Raw genomic sequence first — 25,453 nt, 5'->3', positions numbered from 1 at the left:
ATTATATTTAAACGACGTCCAGCTAGTATATATATATATATATATATATATATATATATATATATATAATTTTTATATAAAATCTATATATATATATATATATATATATATATATATATATATATATATATATATATATATATATATATATAGTTTTTTATATAAAAATTTCATTCAGAAATATAATTTTCCAAAACAAAAATTTATTATTTGAATAAAAATACAATTCAAAGTAATTTTTTTAATCCATGGATTTTCGATGTAGGCTGATCTCCTCAGAGGAAAATCATTAGGCTGGTCGGTTGTTTTTGTTTTACGGCATATCAACCCTTTTCGGGTTATTTAATGCCGAATCCAAAGATTTTGAAGAAAAAAATTTTAATAGAATATATTTGTTGTTTTCAAGTCGGTTTCTATTTAACCCATAGTTGGAACCCTAACAGGTACTACCACTCTAGGTCAGAGTGGACCTGGGAGCAATGGCAATTAAAGGGTGACTCCACACTCCCTAAAACCCACAAGCTGGGGCCTTACCATTGGATATAGTTTAAGGTCATATCCAGGACCCCCATTGAGGGACTTTTACCCTCTGCAGGGGGGGGCAGTCGGTGTATTCTAATGCCCCACCGACAGGGCCATGGGAGAGAGAGAGAGAGAGAGAGAGAGAGAGAGAGAGAGAGAGAGAGAGGGGAAAATAAAATATTAGGCTACATTCCAGTTACCAAGATTTTATTGTAATTTATTTAGTTGATCCTTTTTTTTTTAAGATTTAAATACATGTTACAGGCCGTTCCGTTCACAAAAGAACATCCAATATTAATATGTCAATCTGTTGAAGCTCGACTGAACACATGGAAATGAATAACTACAACACAGAAGTAAAGTAAAACAGATAGGGCCGAAAGTCATTGGGAAAATATTAAATCTGGTTGGATATAATTTTGCTATTTAACACATACATAGAAAATATATTTAGGTTAAATGTTTTTAAGAATCATAGAGCAAAAACTAAGGGATGAAAAAAGGATATAAGATATGGCATCCGAATGGAATAGTAATTCCTGAATAGAATGGGATGATGTGATTAGATTCCAAATTGGTTGAAGAAATCCACATTGAAGGTAAATTCCAATACTTTTCGATATAGCATCCAAGCATCTAGAGTAATTGGTAATGATCTTTTGACGATAGTGTGTTCGTTACAACTCTGCTTTCAACCGAGTCGTTGTTTGTTTTGTTCACCACACTCTTTTCTTCTACCTCTTCTTTTACACACGTCCGTTCGTTTTAGTGACTAAAAATCGTCTCTCCTCTCGCTTTCCTTTCCTCGTTATTTATGGAACCAGGGTACGAGATTCTCCGAGATTCCCCGAGATTCCACGAGACTTTTTTTCCACATAAAAGCCTACGGGCGCCATCTTGATTCTCAATTTGTGCTTTGCAGGCACAAACGCGCAGCCGCTTTAACGGTAAGCCACTTCTTTCTCCACAGATAGAGAATTATAGATTTATTTTGTCTCATTTTTTGGTGGTGGAAGATCTGTAGAATATATCCGTAGAAAGACGTCCTCTGTTATAAAGTAAAATCTAATCGTTAAAAATGAATATTCCCATTAGCGAAATATTCTTGATAAAATCCAGATAGTTAAAAAAAAAATTTTAAGTTCAAATCCGGTAATTTAAAGGTTGGTTTGAAATAAAGGTAAAATTCAGAAGATACAAAAATATAATAGAAAAAATAAAACGAATTAAAAATAAACCGTATGGTTTTTTTTTCTAATCGTTTAGACATATTTTTTCTGTGTTTCTAATTTAATAAAGAGAAAAAACTGAGGAGAAAAAATTAAAATATGTTTTATATTATGATTAAGTTTTAAATAAGAGGAATGGGAAAAAGAAAGAGAAAACAAAGAGAAAGAAAGAAAAAAGAAATAGAAAGAGAAAAGAAAGCCATAAAGGCCGTTTTTTAGTATATAGTGCTGGAAAGAGAAGTGTAGAATTGAACGCGAAAATAAATCTGTCAAAGGTGAAGAATGTTTACCTGAGAGGAGGATAAAAGAAAACGTAAGTGGAAAGGATGGGGGACTGTCTATAAAGGTAGATGTGACTAAATCACAGTTAAAATTTTCGGCTTATAAAATGAAAATCTTTTAAAATCCAATATTTAATATAGCAAAATATAAGACGTTCATAGGAGTAAAAATTATAAGCAATAAAACTATAAAATTAGACAACGAACGAAGTACTATAATATTTTTAAAAAAAAATCTTAAATTAATAAATTACTGCTGAAGTAATAGGATAGGGTTGAAAAATGTCATATTTATAAACTATATATATTATGAAGCTAACATATAAAAATCTCAAAGATCTAGAATGAGAAAAATATTAATTAGAATGCCTGAGGTAATCATATGAAAAGATGATTTGTACTACTATCAATATAAATATCAATATAAATATCAATATAAATATCAATATAAATATCAATATAAATATAAATAAGAGTTTTAAGATAATTTTAGATAGAAGAGATATTATCTTATTTTTTATGCTAATGTTATTTGCCTTATCAACGTTAATATTAGGATTTAACTGAGATGTCTTGAATGAATTGTAAAGAATCGCAATTCTGCAGACGGAAGGAGATTGTGGTACGGTACGGTAAATGTACAAAGCCACCACTCGCTCGTGTATGGAGCACTGCTGTCACATTTAGGCTAGTGCATCTGCTATTAGTCTCTCACTCCCAAACGGGGTCCAAAAGAGAGTCGCCAACCTGATAGGTTCCGAACTGTTATCTAACCTTCAACCCCAGTCCTACCGACGAAATACTGCATCCCTCTGTCTGTTTTACAAGTATTTTGATGGTGGATGTTTTGACGAACTACAACCCCCCCTCGACGAAAATCCCTCGAAAGCCCGACAAGCAGCGAAGTTCAATCCTTACACAGTTGAGATCCCTAGATGTAAGAAATCCATTTACTCTAATAGCTTCTTCTCCAGAACTGCAGGACTTTGGAAATCTCTTCCGGTTTCCTGCTTCTTCAACTGTACTGACATGCAAAAGTTCAGGTGAATGTAAACAGACATCTTGCTACTAAACTCCCTACATAGTACCCTTGCAACTTAGGTCCATGATAGTAGCCCCCTACATCAAAGTGGCAACGTGCCTTGTTTGGGGTGAAAATATAATAAAACAAAAAAAAACATAAGATGAGTTGTGGCTGAGCGAATCAAGTTTCTATTTCCATGTGGATTGTGGGAGGTAGTTCAGAGGCATATTAATGATTTAGAATGGAAGAATTAGAGGCGGTCTACATAGTGCTACATATAGATGGATATTAGTGTTTAAATAATATTAAATAGTGTTTTCTAAAAATAGAACTCCAGAGTCAAGATTTAACATGTAACATGTAAATTTATAGTTGGTTGTATATGAAAGATGGACGATTTAAAAAGAGAAACAATAGATTGAGTTGATTGAAAGATTCATAACGTATTTAATAGATAATATCTAACAGAAAATGGAAAAATCAGTTTATTGGTTAAATGATAATATGTAATGCGTACCATTTTTTATTGCCTAATGTTAAATTATCTATGTTATTTCAAATTAGCAGCATTTAAATTTTCTCTTGTGTTTGCATTGTGAGACCAATTCGTTCGTAGTAGTTATTGTAGGTTTAGGGAAAGTGATTATTTTAACTGTTTCAGAGATGCAAAGGTTACAAAATTTACAAGCTTGGTGTGTATGATTTTGATATGATTTATATATATATATATATATATATATATATATATATATATATATATATATATATATATGGGTGTGTGTGTGTGTGTGTGTGTGTGTGTGTAAGTGAACGTGTCTGTGTGTCTGTGTGTGTGTCTTTGTGTATGTGTACATTTCCCTACGCAATAACTCTGTCAATCTTTTAGTCTACAGACTCGAAATTTGATATACAGGGTACTGAGATTTGGGAAAATCTATGTGATCGGTTTTCGGGCAGAAAGTTAGCTGTTAAGGGGTCAAAGTTCAACGATTTGATGTTTGAGAACTCTACCAAACTCCTCCGACAATTTTCGGTCTAAACACTTGAAATTTTAGATATAGGTTCCTTGGAAATGGATCTAACTTAATAACTTAATTTGAGCCCAAAACAACAAATGTTAAGGGGTCATTATAGGGGTCAAATTTGAAAAAAATTGACCTGGTTTAAGCCTAAAACAATTGATGTTAAGGGGTCATAATAGGGGTCAAAGTTAAAAAAAATTGACCTTTTTTTTTTTTTGCTCATCATACACCTCCAAACACCCGAGTAACGCCATGCACCCATGCTAGTATATATATATATATATATATATATATATATATATATATACATATATATATATATATATATATATATGTATATATATATATATACAAGTGAAACTGTATGTCTGTGTCTGTCTGTCTGTCTGTGTACATTTCCCTACGCAATAACTCTGTCAATTTACAGTCTACAGACTCGAAATTTAATATACAAGGTATGAGATTTGAGAAAATCTTTGTAACCGGTTTTCGGCTAGAAATTTGGCTGTTAAGGGGTCAAAGTTCAACGATTTGACCATTGAGAACTCTACCAAACTCCTCCGACAATTTTGAGTATAAACAGTTGAAATTTTAGATATAAGTTGCTTGGACATGGATCTAACTTAATAACTTAATTCGAGCCCAAAACAACAAATGTTAAGGGGTCATAATAGGGGTCGAATTTGAAAAATATTTAACCTCTGCGGTCTCTACCAAATTACTCAGATAATTCCTGGTCAGAACATTTGAGATTTTACACAAATGGTATTCAGCGATAGGACAAGCTTTTTAATCGGTTTAGGTCGAAAATTTGAGCTACAAATATATAAATCTATGTATGTATGTTTGCATGTCTGCCTAAAACTTTCGACAGAGGCGACGGATTTTCACAAGATCAGTATCGTTTTGAAGCTCGACCCTTCAGACGACAAATACCGAAAAATTGGCTAAAAACATTAATTTCTTCACCCCCAACTGGGCACTTTTCTACAGGGAGGTGTTGCCTTTTTCGCCGATATTTTCGAAAGTCATCCCTCTTTTCGATTGTCTAGCCTACGTCACTTTCGGTTTGACGGTGGTCGTAACAGCAAAGACGTCAGGTTTTTTCCCGTTTCTTTTTCCTCCTTCGCAGTACGGGTTCAAGCCTGCCTTCTTACAACCACTTTTTTTTTTTTGCTCAATACACACCTCCAAACACCCGGGCAACACCGGGCACCCATGCTAGTATATATATATATATATATATATATATATATATATATATATATATATATATATATATATATATATATAATTACCTATTCTGTTGAAAGCAATTGAAATAGTAGCTTCTGGGCGCAACAGCCACGGCACATTCTAGAGTGAATCACGGCTTGCGTTTGTTTTTGTTTTATATATATATATATATATATATATATATATATATATATATATATATATATATATATATAGAGAGAGAGAGAGAGAGAGAGAGAGAGAGAGAGAGAGAGAAATAAAAAGGAACAAACCGTATTATGTGTTCATCAACGTTTCGTCTTTATTTCGAGACTTCCTCTGGATGAATGAGATTAAGAAACCTTAATCTCATTCATCCAGAGGAAGTATCGAAATAAAGACGAAACGTTGATGAACACATAATACGGTTTGTTCCTTTTTATTTCTCTATTTTGTCGGAATACTATTTCCCTTATTTTCATCATACATATATATACATATATATGTATATGTGTGTGTATGTATGTATATATATGTATATGTATATATATATATATATATATATATATATATATGTATATGTATATATATATATATATATATATATATATACCTTTATATTATTAGATAGTGGAATGGAATAAGAGCGGAGAGGAGCTTAAACAAAAAACTTACTCCATTCCACTACCTAATATTATAAAAAAATCATTTTTCAGACATATACCCTTGAGAGGTTAGTGTGAACGAAAAGCGTTTCAGGTGTATTTTAGCGATCTCGTTTTTAATCGACTTATTTATTTTACTGAATTGAACATTTGTTACATGTAACTTCCCCCACTTTTTTTTCTTCTTCCTTTTTCCTCGCCCCGTTTTCCATCTTATTTTAGTCGACTGAGTTTCAGTATGTTTTATTAATAGCATTTATAATAACAAAATATGGCCTTTATACATACGCGCGAGCTGTTTACCGTGGTTTTATTTTTTCTACTTCCGTTATAGTTTCTTTTTAAACATCTAGTCGTCTCGTCTGTTGATGCTATAGAAATAAGCTTCTTTTTAGGAAGAAAGTAAACACAAGGAGACGTTTGCTGCGTTGTACTCAAGGTTTTATTTGGAGAGAATGGACTTAGGAGGAGAGATTAATGAGTTCTTTACTTCAAAATGAGTAACGCACACCACAGACAGAGACCATCGAGGCAAAGTTCCGCTTAAATTATTTCTACATTGTTAGTGAGGTCAGATTCGCACAGCTTCTATTTTGTTAATCATGTTATAAACCATTGTTTCTCTTAGTTACAAAACCGCGATGTCATTTGTCATCATTCTTTTTTATCTCCTGCGTTTGATCGGCTGCACTCTGCCTTAACTTTGCGTCACTTATCTCTGAGAACGATTCTCTTTGTATATTGAAGTTATAATGTACTAAGTGTGACTCTTGTCAAAATTCACACTAAGTAATTTAATCGTCATCGACGTAAGGTTCGTAATATAAACATTTTTATTTTTTTTAATATCTAACTGGTTTTGCAAACTCACATTTCCTCATTCAGATAACTGGGCATAAGCTTAATGGTGACATCTCTACGATTATATAAAAGAAACTTCGTGTATGTGTGTGTATGTGTGTGTGTGCGCGCGCGCGTGTGTGTGTTAGTTCGTTCCCTATTGACTTCTAAACAGCTGGACCGATATCTTTATGAAATTTTATACATATGTACCTTATATTCCTCTTAGATAGGCTTAGTATCGGGATGTTTTCGATAATTATTGATAATCGATAATCAAAAAAAAAAAAAATCCGATGAAAAAAATGATCAGGCGATTTCGACTAAAGTTAATACCGCGTACAACCTAACATCACAAGTTTTATTACCGCACAAGCAGAAAAGCCCAATATATACAATCAACAGTAGGCTCTTTTATATGATAGGGGCGCGTTCGAAATAATTGTTCCTGTTTAGAGCACAATTGCAGCATGATACTTGACTTTTGCATTTTAAACGTAAATTCAAGCTATTACCACCGCATAAGTAAAACGGCTCAACAGTAGGTTCTTTGATATGACAGGGGCGCGTTCGAAATGAATGTAGCTGCTTTATTATCATCTCTATTTTTTACTTTTATCACCCCGAAACAAGGTGGGAATTTTCTGCTTGTCCTATTAGTTGGGAGTATATACGTCGGGGACACACGTGTTATGAATTCCTCAGGGCACATTTCATTAAAGTACTTGTAAAACAGGCACATCGATGCAACATTGTGGCGATGGGACAGAGGTAGGAGCTTGGCCGATAGTGCGATATTTGAGACTCTTTTTCTGGCACTTTCTAAGAGAAAGAGACAAGTGGTACATGAACTAGCCCATATGTGGCAACAATACTCCTTGCATGGGCGAATTGTGGCTTTGTAAAGATGTAGGATGCTCTCTGGTGTGAATAATTTTCTATTATGGTAAAGGGAGCCCACCTTCTTTGCAGCAGACTTGACAATATCAACAATTTTTTGTTCCAATTCATGTTGCCTGTGAATGTTAGACCGAAGATTTTGAAAGATTAGCTCTTATGTAGAGTACTATTTGTCATCGCAATTGGTGGTGAGAAGGTTTATAAATATGTCAAAGGAAAGAAGCTTAGTCTTAGTAGCATTAAATGTTACCATTCACTTCCGGTCACATTCTACTGTCGTTTTTTATGGTTCCTGCCAGTGCCTTTTGATTCAGACTTTGATTGTGTAACGATAAAAAAAACAGTTCTACTTCTTCTAAGTAAAACTAATTTACTTGATACGAGATTTTGCTGTTGTCGGAATCTGTTTAAATTTATAATTGATTCTTTCAAGTACTCTAACCATTGCACCAGGGGTCCACCTTTTTGGCTGTGGAAGAGATTAGCGGTAGGTGCACTACCCCAAATGTGGCAACAATATTCTGTGTATGTAACATGTGGAAGTATAGGATCTCGCATGAAAATTAGTTTTAAAAAACACCTATTAACGTACTTTCAATTAATTTATGTGAATCGGCGCTATTAGAAACATTTCTCGCTGACACGGGTTCACCAAGAACATTTCTCAGGTGTTTATAAATATTAATAATAAAGAATATTGAATGATTCTATTTGCATTTCAGATTCCAATTATTAGACAAACATTTTGCTATTTAACATTTATGTATCTTTTCTAATTTGCTAAGGAGAGTGGGAGGTGTTATCTCTCAATGTGTTCCTTTGCGGGTTTGTGTGTAAGTTATCTGCGTTGGTTGATTTAGTATTCGTACTGAACGAAATGAAACAAATTCGAGTTTGTTTGCTTTTTGTTTTGTTATTTTGTTTTGTTTTGCTTTTGTTTGTTTTTTCTTTTGCTTTTTTCTAAATGCGCTCAGCATTGTAATATCCTAAGAATTCGAAGATTCTATTGTCGTCATTGGCTTCCCCGATATTTTTTTAGTCAGAATGATTTCTAGAAAGTCATCGGGTTTTAACGAGAGAAACAACGTCAAGGTTGTCAACAGCTTCACTGAAAGCGATTTTTTACGGAACGAACTGGATTCGAACTTGGTACACCCATCGTTGCCGTCTGTTTGAATAGTCTTAGTCTTCTCCTTGATTCCAATTTCCCTTAGTTCTTTTTCCAGTGTTCCAAGTTCTCCTATAATTATCAGTATTATATTGACTTCTTTCACGTTTCGTATTCTTTTTTGTTTTATGGAAAATTATTATCTATATATTAATACGATAGCGTGTATTTTATTTTCTGTGTCACGCTTACATCTGGGTCGTTTAATTGCTATGTACTTCCATAATAATTTTACCAAGAATTCTTCATAAGTTTTGGTTTCGGTTTCGATTATAGGTGATGGCACTTAAGTCATCTATTCTTTTTATAAATAATTTTATAAAAAATTCTTCATAGGTTTTGGTTTCGGTTTCGATTATGGCTGAAGGAACTCCAGGAATATATGTATATATATATATATATATATATATATATATATATATATATATATATATATATATATATATATATATATATATATATAGCTGAAGGAGCTTGGGAACGCCGATCATGCAGTGATAATGATTGAAATCGCCCTAAACTCTAGAGCCAAAACTGAAGAGCGATTGCTCAAAACAACGAGATATTATAAAACGGCTGACTGGGAAGCCACCAGAGATCTCATCAGAGATGACCCATGGCGAAATATCTTTTCACTTCCTACTTAACAGTGCGCAAATGAGACCACTGAATGGTTCAAAACGGCAATTGAACCACATATTCCCACGCGCAAATTTTATAGCAAGCCCCACTCTCCCCAATGGTTTACTTCTATTCGTGCAGCTGCCATAGCGCAAAGGAAGCATGCGTACCGCAGATTTAACCGACATAAGTCCAGTTCAAACAGACAAGTATATAGAAGTCAGAAGTAACTGTAAGAAAGAAATAGCGACAGCTAAGAGAGAATTTACTGAAGCAACCAAAAAAACGCATCGAAACACAGAAATTAGGAACCCCGCGACTTCTGGAAAATCTACAACAGTATAGTAAATAATGGGCAATCAACTATTCCCCCACTATCCAACAATCATGATGTTCTTTGCTCAGCAATCGAGAAGGCTAACATACTTGCCAGTCGATTTGCCTCCAACTCCACACTGGACCCTGCCAACCACCTCCTCCCTGACTTTCCTTTGCGGACAGACGCCACACTAGAAGATCTGAAAATCACCCCTGCTCAGGTGCATGCTATTATAAGAAATCTTGACACTGCGAAAGCATGTGGACCTGATCTCATCCCGGCTGTGCTATTAAAAAAGTGCTCCGGCGAAGTAGCTCCAGTTCTCTCCAAACTTTACAACAAATGCCTTAATGAATCTTGCTTTCCAGACTGCTGGAAAACTGCTTCTGTGGTACCAGTTTTCAAGAATTCTTGCGAAAGAACTGACACAGTAAATTATCGCTCCATTAGCCTCCTCTCACTTTTCGCCAAAATACTTGAGTCCATAATTAACCAAGCTCTAGTCCATCACCTTACAGATGCTAAACTTCTGACTGCCCAACAATATGGATTTAGGCAAGCCCGTTCAACAGCAGACATCCTGACTGTAATCTCTGAACGTATATACCATTCACTGGACAAAGCAGGGGAGGGTAGAACGGTATCTCTAGATATATCTAAGGCTTTTCACAGGGTATGGCATGGAGGTCTTCTCAGGAAAATCAGATTATACAGTATCACTGGAAGAATACTTAACATAATAAATTGGGATGAGATCAGGTCCACATGCTTTTGAAGTGTCAAGGTTTTCGATTTCGATTCAAGTTAATGCACCCAAGTCATATGAATATATCTTTTTATTTTTGAAATTGTAACTTTATAATATATATAAAAATGGATAGAACATTAACTCTATAATAATATAAACGAAATCTGCAAGAATTAAAATATCATATTTAAGCGTACTTTACGACCGGGATTTGCTGAGCGTTCGTGCTACCTTAGATAAATACTTTTATAATTTTAACAAAAAAGCTACAATAATATCAGAGCGTCTCCGTTTACGCTGAACATCTACAGAATGCCAACATCAATATGTTACATATGAAAGAGTCCCCTGTGTAATGTCCACATGTCCTGCTAGTCACTTATTATTATTATTATTATTATTATTATTATTATTATTATTATTATTGTTATTATTATTATTATTATTATTATTGTTATTGTTATTATTGTTATTGTTATTGTTATTATTGTTATTGTTATTGTTATTGTTATTATTGTTATTGTTATTGTTATTGTTATTATTATTATTATTATTATTATTATTGTTATTGTTATTGTTGTTATTGTTGTTGTTGTAGTTGTTGTTGTTGTTATTATTATTATTTTATAGTAGTCGCAATTTTTTATGTTTTTAATTGGATTGGTATTTTTTTTTTGTATTTTTTATCTTTTGACATTAGACATTCAAGCTGTATCTTAACACGGTCACTGTTTCTGACAGGCAAGTCTTTTGCAGAATTAGACATAGAAATTTTCTCCTCAATCTGTTTAAGCCATTTATGGTGGTTTTTAATTATGGTTCCATAGGCTCTAATTACAATCAGAACTTGCTTATGTTCTTTACATTCCCATCGTTTAATTCCCATTTTGTATCTCAAGAATTGTTCCTGTTTTTTTTTTGGGGGGGGGGTTATCATGCGCTCTTGTACCGAAGAGGCAAGCTATATCAATGATTAAGCAAGATTCTTTTGTTTTTGTTTGGAAAATCTATTCGGGTTTGAAATGTTTAAGAACCTAATTTAATATATAAAAGGCTATATGTCTGTCTGTCTGTCTGTCTCCATATTTTAAAACTCTCTCTCTTCCGAAACTAAAAGTCGCAGAACGGCGCAAAGGGCCTTAAATAATTTGATTTTTTACGAATCGTTATTTTATGGGTCTTAAGCCGGTTAAAATAGTTTTTGAGGGGATCAAAAATGGGTCAAAATTGTAAGAAATCGTTATACATTTTGTACATTCATATTAATTTATTTTTAGTTTTTAATTTTTGAACAATTCATATGCGGTAACATCACAATCTTAGAATGCCGCAGTTTCGGTTTCGATTCTAGCTGATGGCACTCAAATACATTCTTTTTTACTTTTGAAATTTCGACTGTTTCATAATATATACGAAACCTGGACAAATTAAAACATCATATTTAAACATATATTACGCACGGGCAAAGCCGGGTGTTCCCCCCCCCCTTCTCGCTAGTCAGTTTATATGCGTATATCTCAAAAAGGTTTGACATTGTTGTTTTCATGCATCACTTCTAGTTTATGTTCACGCAACTTCTCAGTGTGGCTCAATTTGTAGAATTTGGCTATATTCCAACTGAACGACATTATCGTCTGCATTTTTCATATTGATTTTGTGCTAGTATGATAAAATTATTATTATTATTATTAACTCAGAGGCTAACAATACTACTTCAAGATAAAAACTAATCAACAGTAATTGTTAGATGCATAGATTTCTATTCAGAAAACCGCAATTTTTTCCTCTTTGTCAGACACGTCGCACATTAAATGAGGAATAAAGGACAAAATAATCAGAACGATTAATTAGAGAAACTGTCGATCGTTTTCGCACTACGTTCAATCTAAATGATAATACCAATTCTGTAAGACATCGTTCAGTGCGATTTTTGCTGTATAGCGTATAGTTGATGATACTGTAGTTGAATCAGTTCGTCAACGTGTTCAAAAATTAAACTTCTTGGCTTGCGTGCTTGCAAGAGTCAATTTGTGCAGGAGTTGAAGCCAAATGATCATTGCTCACGCCGTACATTTCGTGAATGGGCCGAAGCAAACCTTCCCATTAATCCGCAATTCCTTTTCAAAATTTTCTTCAAAGATGGAGGACACCTTTTTGGTTATGTCAATAAACAGAATTGCCGAATTTGGGGCGATGATGATAATCCACAAGATATGCGCGAAACATCATTACATCCAGAAAAAAAAGTCACTGTTTGATGCACTTGATGAACTGGTGGAATCGTTGGTTGGTATGTCTTTAAAGGTGATGATGTTCAGAATGAAACAAACAGAACAGAAGAATAGTTATCAACTTCTTCGCAGTAACATGGAGTTTCAGCGGGACGGGGCCACATGCAACACATGCACGCGATATGATCAATTTACTGAAAGAAATATTTGATGGACAAATCATTTCACAAAATGGATCTGCGAACTGGCCACCTCGTTCGCGCGATTTGACTCCATTAGATTATTTTCTTTGGGCATATGTGCAGTCTCATGTTTACACTGACAAGCCAGGCACAATAGACACTTTGAAGACAACATACAATGCGTATTGCTGAAATTTAAATGTGCTGAATTTAATGTGCTGAGTTCTTGAAAATTGATCTTCTAGATTATGCCATATACGTGTGAGTTGCGGAGTCCATATGCGCGAAACTGTATTTAAATTATATATATATGTGTGTGTGTGTGTGTGTGTGTGTGTGTGTGTGTGTGTGTGTGTGTGTGTTTTAACAAAATCAAGACATCAAGGAATAGATTAATAGCAACAAATAGTGTATTTCATCGTTAGTTACAATTGTTTCTAAGACTATTCGGAAAAATTAAAACCTTATGTCGTTTGAAAAATTTCACAAGAACAGCCTTTCGTCAGATGTATTTAATAAAAACACTTTAACAATGAACAGTATAGAATCCATTTTCCTTAGGAAGAAAAACATGAGAAAATATTTTACCTACATCTCATCTTTCCAAAGTTTTTAAAAGATTTATATATACATACATACTTATATATATATATATATATATATATATATATATATATACACACATTATTTTTATTTATATAGACACACATTATTTTTATTTATATAGACACACATTATTTTTATTTATATAGACAAGTATTACATACTCGCTACACTAAACATGCTAATGTTTCGGAACAAATTGTATATTAAAAAACAACTGTTCCTCATCAGACAAGAGAAATAAAGTGTATATATGCTTAAATGAAGATGTGAAATATATTTCTTTATTTATAAAAAATGAAAAATTAAAACATCAGCATGTTTAGTAGAGCAAGTATGTAATACTTGTCTGTATAAATAAAAATAATATGTTTGGCTCTTTTTTTATTGAGCACTCTTAGTAACCTCGTTTTAAATCATGGGTTTTATCTCCTGAATACCTTTAACCTGATATATATGTGTGTGTGTGTGTGTGTGTGTGTGTGTGTGTGTGTGTGTGTGTGTGTGTGTGTGTGTGTGTGTGTGTGTGCGCGTGTGTGTGTGTGCGCGTGTGTGTGTGTGCGCGTGTGTGTGTGTGTGTGTGTGTTGTTACGACGTATCCCAGTCCTACTGGGGACGGTAGAGATGGGTGACGTAACGAAATATATAAAAAAAAGTTTCCCAGGTTCCTTGATAATGCGTTGTTATGGGAATGAGATAACCGTCTCGAAGACAACAATAAAATGAAATATACTGGACAACGAAATCACATAAGAAATAACGAGGACAAATATCGTCGAAAAATTAACAAACTTTTATCTATATAAAAAATAAATAAAATTCAAGAAAAGAAAATTAAATATGTCTAACTAAATGAAATGATTTAATGATTCAAATTCTACCGAGAGAAAAATATATCATCAACAGTCACTGTTCACATTAAAGACAAAAAATCGTCTGCTCAATTAGATACAGGTTCTAGGGTAAGAGAGAGATGTTGGAGAAATGAAAGTTTTGGTTGAAAAACTCACTGAATGTCATTTGAAATGTGACCTTTCTTTTGTCTCTTTTTTTTATACATATATATTTCTTTCCAGTAAATTGTTTGCATTTGATTACGCGCGCGCAGGTTAGTTTTCGTACTTCTGTCCTTCGGATTGTTTACGTTTCATTACCCGCGTGTATATTAGTTGCTTCAAGTCTTTATTTATGAAGCTCATCGAAGTCCTTAAATTAAGTAAATATTTCACTGCTCCTTTCATCCTTCATTCGTCGTCATCCACCTTCGCTGCCTCCACCTTCCCTTCTTATGTCGTCATCCACCTTCGCTGCCTCCACCTTCCCTTCTTATGACCTGTCGCTTCGAAGCACAAAGCTCCACTGACTGTTGACAACTTTTTCCAGTACCCTCTCTATATATACGATCTACCTCTCTCTTTCTATATACAGTTTATATTTCTATATATATATGACCTATCTCCCTCTATGCGGTTTATTTCTCTCTATCTTTTCTCTTTCCACTTCCACCCTTCGTTCACATTATCTGTGTCTATTCCTTCTCCTCTTGCTCGCAGGCTTCATTCTCCTCCTCCCCTTTTTTCTGCTTTTGTTACAAAATGTGAACGAGCAGACGAGAATGGATTTTTTTGGCGCAAAAAATCAGACAGTAAATAAAATATAGTGAAAATATATCTCCTCTCGGTTAAAAATCAATAAAATAATTGTTTATACATTTTCATAAATTTATCACAATATATATACATACATACGCGTATATATATATATATATATATATATATATATATATATGTGTGTGTGTGTGTGTGTGTGTGTATGTATATATATATATATAAATATATATATATATATATATTTATATATATATATATATATATATATACCTATAACTACTTCATTTATTCGCAGAAATTTAATATACGAAAGTATAGATTTATGCGTAAACTTTAAGTATTTACGTCAAAAGTGCTCAATACGTAGGTAGAGCTAGTTAGTAATTTATAAAATATATATGGCTATTAAGCTACACTGAATATTCTGCGTTTCATCCAACTATAGGATTCGTCAGGCTTATGCGCGAATTCTGTCGTTGCTTCTTGTTTTTATATATGTTGAGGATTTCTAGTCGGCCAATCAGCTTTCTAGTATCCACCGCGCCCTTTCTACCAGCCAATGGGCATGCATTTTTTCAAACAAAGGATCTGTTTTAAAACTAGGTTAGTGGTTTTAGGTGGCCGCTTTCCTTTTTTTTTTTTTTTTTTTACATATAAATATACCTATGTGCACACAACAATGCACATACATATACATATATACATATATATATATATATATATACATATATATACATATATGTATGTGATCATTTATGTATATTCATGTTTATTTAATTTATTTATTTTTTTTTCTATTGTTATTGTTAGTTTTAAAGCTATTTTGTATCGCTATCCTAGAGTAAGTTTTATTTTGTGAACACAGTTGTTTGCTATTTCCCGCCTACAGTTTAATAGATTTTGAGGTTCTTTAAAGTACAGGAGAGAAAATTTTTCATGGAGGCATAATTTACATGGGTCGTCTAAATGTCTGCATGTAGTAGCTTGTCTCATTATTTTCCATTCGACTACCGGCGAATGTCCGCTTTCTTTGAGTTCCCAGTATTTATTCGCTAGTGTTGTTTTTATACGGTGTTTTTTTATTTTTGAATGTGCTTTTGTGGTCATAGTATCGGGTTTTGAAATCTAAGGAAGTCATGCCTATGTAATATTTCTTGTTATTCGGGTTTTCTTTCGCAAAAATTGTTGCTTGATAAACTACGCTTTTTGTTAGACATTTATTTTGGACTGGGCAAAGTGTGCGGTGTCTACAATTGCATTTATCTTGTTCGTTATTAGTATTTTTATTTATGGTATGGTTGTTCTTGTCCGGGGTTGGTTTGTTATTATTATTATTATTATTATTATTATTATTATTATTATTATTATTATTATTATTATTATTATTATTATTATTATTATTATTTTTATTAATATTATTATTATTATTATTATTATTATTATTATTATTATTATTATTATTATTATTATTATCATTATTATTATTTCTGCTAGTGTTGGTTTTATTTCTGTCATGGTGTCTACTTTTTTATTGTTTATTTTGTTGTTGTTTACATTGTTTTCATTTAGTATTTTGTTATTATGTGCCTTAATTATCATCTCTACACAAAATCATCAATACAAATACCTTGAAGTTATCTTACAGTTCTTTTCGAAAATTTAGAGATGATAATTAAGGCACATAATAACAAAATACTAAATGAAAACAATGTAAACAACAACAAAATAAACCATAAAAAAAGTAGACACCATGACAGAAATAAAACCAACACTAGCAGAAATAATAATAATGATAATGATAATAATAATAATAATAATAATAATAATAATAATAATAATAACAAACCAACCCCACAAGAACAACCATACCATAAATAAAAATACTAATAACGAACAAGATAAATGCAATTGTAGACACCGCACACTTTGCCCAGTTAAAAGTTAGAGGGCACCTTATTAAATAAAGTTTTTGACTATTAATTAAGATAATACGTATATGTGCGTGTTGAATGTATGTGTATGTGTATGTATATGTATGGCTGTATATTTATATGTATGGGTACGCGGGTGTCTATGTATGTATGTATATTTATGTATATATGTAAGTGTATACTTATGTGTATATAGATATCTATATATCTATGTATGTATATGTGTCTCATGTATGTATTGTATATATATCTTTGTGGGTTAATGTACACGTGTGGATAGGGGTGCATCTGTATCTATGGGTATATAATCTATATGTATATATGTGTGCATGTATATGTGTGTATGCTTGTATATCTGTGTATATATGTATGTGTGTTTATCGAAAGGTGAATCAGATTATGATCTACAGGTTTGTAATTTTGCCTCTTGGATATTTAGAAATTCCTCATTGATAGTTTTATTAGTATTGGTATAATAACAGCGGTAGTATATGATATGTGGGTGTGTATATGGCTATATATGTTGCTATATATATGTAGTAGTAACATCGTGTACGGGTATTTATGTATGTTATATGGATGTGCGTTTACGTTTAGTGTAAATATATAAAACTGTATATGTACATTCTGTATATGTGTGCGTGTATGTCTATATATATATGTACGCGAGTGTATGAGAGTATAGATGTTTATGCGTATATTTATGTATATTTATGCATGTAGAAGTTGGTAGCTTTCTTACATTTTATATTTATTTATATTTTATATTTCTGTGCGCACGTGTAAGGAAATATACGAAACTGTGTGTATCCACTCCTGAGTATATATATGTGTATGTTTACTTCTGAAATATGCGTATATGCAAATCGAGAATACCGTTTTCTCCACACTGGGTGGCCGTCGGGAATATGCTTAGTACCTAAAGTTTTTGACCGCTGGCTATAGGAGACATAATGTCGGATTTCTCAAGTAATTTATAACGCAAAACTAAAGAGGCGAAAAAAAGAATATAAAAATAAATAAAAAAAATAAATAAAATTATTCTTTACCGAAATAAAGATATGAAGAGATAAAAGACTGTAAGGAATGCATTGTTCCCAGTCCTCACTTATCCTCTCCCACACCTAACCCCCTATACATAAATATGCATACATACCTACATTAGATGACAAGATTCTAATTTTGTAAACGAAATAAGAAAATGTTTTTTGTGTCTTGAAATTTCAGTTTTCAAGGGTAATTCTTGAACTGCAGACGTAATCTCCCCGGTAACGGGTGATTACAGAAACATGTATGCACATATGTAGCCATCAATGTTTATATAAATTTAAAATACCTGCTCTGTTTACTCATTGAGCACTTTTTGGTAGACACATGCCATTTCATTGGATTTACTTCTAGGAAGCTAAACTCTACAGCCATCACTTATATATATATATATATATATATATATATATATATATATATATATATATATATATATATATATAATACAGTAATTAAAATCTCAACTATTACCGATATTTACATAGCAATAGCTATTTTATTGAGTGCCGCCAACTTCTTTAATATAGCGACAGATATTTTCAAATCGTTACCCTTTTAAATGGTTACCCATTTGGTATTGACTAGGTCCAACGTCGCTTAACTTCCATGATGTAAGGAGAAGCAGTCTGTCAGCATAACAAAATTGTCTATTTGCCTCCGGGTAATCTTTTAATAAGGTCTTGCCATTTCTATCGAGGAAGGCTTCTTGAAGTGGTCGTCCAACAGGTCTTCTACGTCATAAGAAGCTGGAATGACGTTCTTGCAAGTCTGCTAGTGGTTCCGAATGCGAGTCGCGAGTACAGCAGAAGGTAATAATTGGAGATGCAGCACCTAGGGACATAAGTTTCAAAGGAGCGAGTTGATAGGTTGTTAACAATTAGAAAATGGCGTTTAGCATAAGAAGTTCGCGAAATTTAATAAGACGAGAGATAGAAAATGAAAGCTAGAATTAAGAGTATTTATCTTTTATACTCTGAAAATAAAAAATAGATAAAAAAAAAATATTTAATAGCACTTAGTTGTTTACGTATTTCACTTCTTTCTATTCACCCCACACAAGGCACATTGCTACCTGAAGCGTTTGGGTTACTAAAGCGTAAAGGTTACTGTGACATATTTGTTTGTTGTGGGGGGGGGGGCAAACGGCCAGCAAATTACGAGATTCCTGCAACAAGTTTCCCGACGTTTTTTGTACAAGCATTTAAAATTGCTGTAGATTTTTTTGAAAATTCGGTATGTTATTGTTATACATCTTATTAGATGACTAACCAATGTTTTTGATTTCAGCTTCAAATGAAGGTCTACAGCAGGAATTGGAATACATCCTACTAAAGCCTGATTGTCACAGTTGGTGAATTTACAAAAAATGTAATCTGGATGTGAGGAGGACACTTTAGAAAAACAATATGAAAAAAAAAATTATGTTTTAAACTTGGAAAAAATGCCGCACAAACGTATGAAATGATTCAGATTGCTTTTAGACCATCTTGTATGAATCGCGCATCAGTTTTTGAGTGTCATAAGAGATTTAATGAAGACAGAGAGTCTGTGATGGATGATGAGTTGTGTGGGAGGATTAAGGATGTCAGAACACTAGAGTTGTTTTGCCAAATAAAGAATTTCATGTATAAGGACCATCCGAATAAGTGTAGTTTGACGTCGGTGTGGGAACTCTATACACAATATCCGCGAGGAACTGAAGATATGGGAAATTTGTGTGAATGCACCAATCCACAACTCCATTTTTGCCACAGACTATTTGACCAGGATGGGCACTAAGACGGTTCCTCATCCTCCCTATAGTCCAGATCTTACTCCCCGTGATTTTGGTGATTTTCTAAGCTCAAGGAAAACCTTTCAGGCCGTCGTTATAAGACAATTTAGGAAATGAAAGACTCTGTGATAATAGTCGTTCACACATCCACACAAGAGGACTTCAATGAGAGCTTTCAAACGTTGTTGGATCGGTACAACAAGTGCATTGAAGCCGGGGGAGATCACTTTGAAGGGGGCGAGGGTTTCATGTGTGTACAATCAATAAAAGTTCCTATACGAATAAGTCTGTAAACTTATTTAAAGCACCTTGTATTTTATGTACGTTCATATTGTTAAGAGAAACATTTTCACACCCTTCATATATATCAATTAAGCAGACACCCCTTCCCACACCCAATCCTTAGCAGACAGAGTCAAAATGAGGCTGGCCGAGCGACCTAGATTTCTACACCCACACAATGACCTTCAACTGTCGCCAACAAGAAAAACGCGGGAGAATCAAAGCAGTTCGACGAAGGCGGTGGACACGAAAACATGTGTGGGGGCATTCTGCTCGAAAAATGGAAACACCGCGGTTGATTCGCATGGTGAAAAAAAAAAAAAAGAAAAATATCTCGTCGACTCGTATCGTGCCACAAAGGAACAATATATACCCACCTTGGCACTAATCGATTGGAATTCACGCCGTGCTGATAAGGAATAACATATATCCACCTTAGCATAAATGGATTGGAATTTACGAGAATCGATCCTTCAAACCAGCACCTCATAAAAGGGAAAGAAGCTTCGGGTGAATTGAACGTCGACTCAACAAAAGAAGTTAAGTAACTCTTTCTAAATTGTTTTTGCTCGATCAATTATGTGAACTGTTGAATGCCCCATGAAAAAAAGGAAAAAGAAAAAGAAAAAAAATGGGGAAAAGAAAAGCAACCCTCGAACTAAGGTTTTTTTTCCTAAATGCTGAATCCCCCCCTGTTGATCGGCCCATAAGTAACATATCATTGACTATAAAAAAAAAGAAAAAAAGGAAGAAGAAATAAAAGGGGGGAAAGAAAAGAAAAAAAAATAGAGGAAAGAGGGAAAAACTATCTCTATATCTTGAGACTTTCAGTGTGACCCCCCCTCTCTGAGTATCACTCATATCTCGTTGATTCTCATCGAAGAGAACAAAAAGAACCTTCCTAAGACAATCGAAATATCACTCACCCCCCCCCTCTCCTTGTCCCAAATCATTGTCTGCATGTATATATTCTTTTGTTCTTTTTTTTTTCATGTTATTTCAGTTATGATTTCAGTTGCATGTTCTGTTTTCGTAGTTACATTTTACCCGGTTCAATTTGTTTAAATAGATTGTTGATTTAATAACTCTCATACCCGTGTCGACTTGTGTCTCTTTTGTTTGCCTTACATTGCCGCCCGTGAATGCCTCGAGTATATTCCACAACGATTCTGGTCTGAACCTGGACACTGTACCATAGAGACCGCATAATTTGCAGTCGGTACCCGTCAAACTTTTCTTTTCTCAAAACGCGTGCCCGGCCTTGGGATTTTCTCTGAGAACTCCAACCTTGGTACCGTACAGGGAGGTTCTCGTCAAGAAACAGGCTTGTGGTACCGTCACATGGGGGCTCTCCGGAGATCAGTTATACACCAAGCAAGTGTAATTTCCTTGCTTGAATAAAAAAAAAATCCTCGTGAACGTACTTGTGCATTATACACGGACGGTAAGGCAAAATGACGGACACCGACGAATTCCTTAAAAATCCATCCCCAGATAAATTATATAGATTAAAAAAAGATGATCTAATAGTAATAGGAAAGAAATTAGACCTAGAGGTTAGGGGAGCTATGAGGAAAAGCCAGTTAATGAGAATAATAGCTGAGCACATGGTATACAATGACCGCTTCGATGAAGAAGTGCTGGAAGATTTACCGGCGGAGAAAACGACCATGACTCCTGATCAGGTCGAACTAGAGAAAGCCAGAATAATGGCGAAAGCCGAGGTAGAAAAAGCTCGAATCGAGCAAGAGATTAGGATGAGCGAATTAAGTATAGCTCACCAGCCACAGCAAGTCAGACAAAACAGATTCGACATAACTAAACAAGTGCAATTGGTCCCAAAATTTGTAGAAAAGGAGGCGGACGATTACTTTGCGCACTTCGAGAGAACCGCCCTAAATATGGGCTGGCCACAAGAGTGTTGGGCAATGCTGTTACAAACGGCATTAAGCGGTAAGGCCCAAAAGACATATGCGACACTTCCAGCGGAAGACTGTGCCGATTACGAGGTAGTAAAAGAAGCAATTCTTAAAAGTTATGAACTCGTCCCACAAGCTTATCAACAGAAGTTCAGAAACTCAAAGAAAAGCGAGGGACAAACCTACGTAGAGTTCGTTAAACTCAAAGAGAATTATTTTGATCGGTGGTGCAATGCCAAAAACATAGAGGGTAACTTCAACAAATTGAAACAACTCATGTTAATTGAGGAATTTCAAAACTGCATACCCGATGACATGAGGATACACCTGACCGACAAAAAGGCTGAAACAACAATCGATATAGCCACGGCAGCCGACGAATACATATTGACTCACAAGAGAAGCAGGGCAAAACTACAGGGACCCATGCAGTCACAGGTCAGGGAACATTGTGCAGTAAAGACACTGTACAAAAATCCACGAGTACCCATCAGAGATCCCCTCAACACAACCAACCGACCAGTACTGGGACGGGAAGCGAGACCTATAGTATGCTTCAACTGTGGGAAGCCAGGTCATGTAGCTGCGAAGTGTCAGGCGAAACGATTCACGGAGATGAATCGAAATACCCCAGCCAAACCACAAGGGGCGATATCTCAGAGAATAGATGAAACGTACGAACCCTTCATATCGAAAGGATATATCGCGCGAGATAAGGAAGGTCAAGGGGAACCCATTAACATTCTCAGGGACACGGGAGCATCCCAATCCCTAGTGAAAAGAGGATGCATGCCTAAAGAAGCGACAAGAGCCGCAGGTAGAGCGACCACGATAAGAGGCATAGGAAACAGACCCATAACGATTCCACTATTTAAAGTCCACTTAGTGTCGGATTGGGGCTCAGGAGAAATAACTGTAGGCGTAATTGACGAATTACCGATGACAGGGGTAGCCATGATACTAGGAAATGAAATCGCGAAATATCAAGACGGGAAACCCATAGGGGTGACCACAAGAAGTAGAGCGATAGAGAGGGGAAATGTAGAAGACAAGCCGTCAGGGGAAAAGCAACCGAGACCGGTGGTAACACCCCAACCTTGTTTACCCGTGCCACGACAAGTGCTGATCAAGGAGCAACAGAATGACGGCGACCTAAAACCCTTATTCTGTCGGGTTGGAGAAGAATATCCTAACAAATCAAAAAGTCAATATTTCCTCAATAGGGGCGTACTAATGAGGAAATGGAATGCCCCCAAGACAAAGGGAGAGTCGGGAGATACTGTGCGGGAACAAGTAATGGTACCCGACATGTATCGAGAGGATATCATGAAAGTGGCACATGAGATACCACTGGCGGGCCACCTAGGTGTCAACAAGACCCTAGAAAAGTTGACCAGACATTTCTACTGGCCAGGAATCGTGGGAGATGTCAAAACGTTCTGTAGAACTTGTGGGACGTGCCAAAAGACTGGAAAACCCAACCAGAATATTCCCCCGGCCCCACTCCAACCTATACCGGCAGTGGAAGAACCGTTTAGTAGGGTAATAGTGGACTATGTAGGACCGCTACCCAAAACCAAAACAGGACACAAATTTATATTAACTATAATGTGCGCGTCCACAAGGTTTCCAGAGGCGATCCCACTGCGCAACATATCAACGAAAAAGGTGGTAGATACCCTGATAAACTTTTTCACTAAAATGGGGCTACCCAGAACCATACAGACAGACCAAGGATCTAATTTTACGTCGAGGCTATTCGAGCAGGCTACGGAGCAACTGGGAATCACCCACATAAAATCCAGCGCTTATCACCCTCAATCGCAGGGGGCTCTGGAACGCTTCCACGCCACCCTGAAAACCATGCTCAGGGGCTATTGTATGGAACACGATGCCGAATGGGATCAGGGGATTCCATTTGTGCTTTTCGCAGCTCGAGAAGCCGTCCAAGACTCGTTGGGGTTCAGTCCCTTCGATCTAGTCTTCGGTCATCAGGTACGAGGACCATTAAAAATGATAAAAGAGAAATGGGTCAGCGATGAACCCTTGCCAAATAACATGACGGATTACGTCACTAAAATGCGACAAACCTTAGCCGAAACACGGAAGTTAGCTAAGACCCACCTAGAAAGTAGTCAGAGGGTCATGAAGACCACATACGATAAAAAGGCAGTAGATAGAAAGTTCGAAGAAGGAGAGGAAGTGTTAGTACTCATACCCCTGAATGGTCAACCATTCAAGTCGAAATATCAGGGACCGTACACAATTACTGAAAAGATAAGCCCACTAAAGTATAAGATATCTACCCCCAAGCGTAGAAACAAAACTCAAGTATGTCATGTGAACATGATGAAAAAATATTTCAGGAGGGCGGGAGAAAAATCAATATTGACAGCACAGTGTCACCATGAAGCTGTAAGTGATGAGTACCCCGAAAGAGATCTTCCTGTAGAAAAGGACCCACCCATTAAGTTAAAGAATTCGGAGATAATGAGTAACCTAGGGTGCAAACTTGCACACTTACCGCCGAAAGAAGGGCAAAAGTTACAAGGAATGGTAACAGAATATAGCGACCTATTTGCTGACGCACCTACGCGCACAAGAGCAATAGTGCACGATGTTGAGCTAAAGGAGAGCGAACCAATTAAACAACATCCGTATCGCATAAGTCCGAAGAAATTAGAGATAATGAAAATGGAGATAGACTACATGCTCGAACACGAGATAATAGAGCCCAGTCAAAGTGAATGGGCATCACCGTGCGTGCTGGTCGATAAACCGGACGGAACAGTGAGATTCTGTACAGATTATCGCAGAGTGAACGCGATAACCAAGGCAGACGCATACCCTATGCCACGAACAGACGACTGTATAGATAAGATAGGACATGCCAAATACATCACCAAATGCGACCTTCTTAAGGGATACTGGGCAGTGCCTCTAACCGAGAGAGCCAAGCAAATATCGGCGTTTGTAACCCCAGAAGGAGCATACCAATATCGCGTAATGCCATTTGGGATGAAGAATTCCCAAGCAACATTTGTAAGACTGATGAACACATGCCTTGCTGGGATTAAAAACATAGATACATATGTCGATGACATAGTCATTTACAATGACACATGGGCAGAACATATCGAAACAATTGAAAAAGTATTTAAGAGGTTAAGAACGGCCAAATTAACCATAAACTTAGCTAAAACAGAGTTCTGCCAGGCCGAGGTCAAATATCTAGGGCATGTGGTTGGCCATGGGAAGATCACCCCAGCAAAGGCCAAAGTAGAAGAGATAAAGAATTATCCCATACCAAAAAATGTTAG

The 25,453-nt window shown here is 35.2% G+C and overlaps 1 protein-coding gene across 1 annotated transcript in view; it reads left to right on the top strand.

Moving 5' to 3' along the window:
- Positions 1 to 22,448: 22,448 nt before the first annotated feature.
- LOC145249356 (uncharacterized) overlaps positions 22,449 to 25,453 on the top strand; it is an 11,498-nt gene continuing 8,493 nt past the window's right edge. Inside the window, exons 1-2 of the mRNA XM_080110930.1 lie at positions 22,449 to 24,088; positions 24,500 to 25,297. Coding sequence (XP_079967056.1) covers positions 22,449 to 24,088; positions 24,500 to 25,297 — 2,438 coding nt within the window. The remainder of the gene's footprint in view (positions 24,089 to 24,499; positions 25,298 to 25,453) is intronic.

Source organism: Euprymna scolopes, chromosome 28 (genome assembly GCF_053919585.1).
Source record: "Euprymna scolopes isolate OS-2025 chromosome 28, ASM5391958v1, whole genome shotgun sequence".
Lineage (NCBI taxonomy): Eukaryota > Metazoa > Mollusca > Cephalopoda > Sepiida > Sepiolidae > Euprymna > Euprymna scolopes.
The sequence above is the reverse complement of the archived record's forward strand: the minus strand, read 5'-3'. Positions and strand labels throughout refer to the sequence as shown.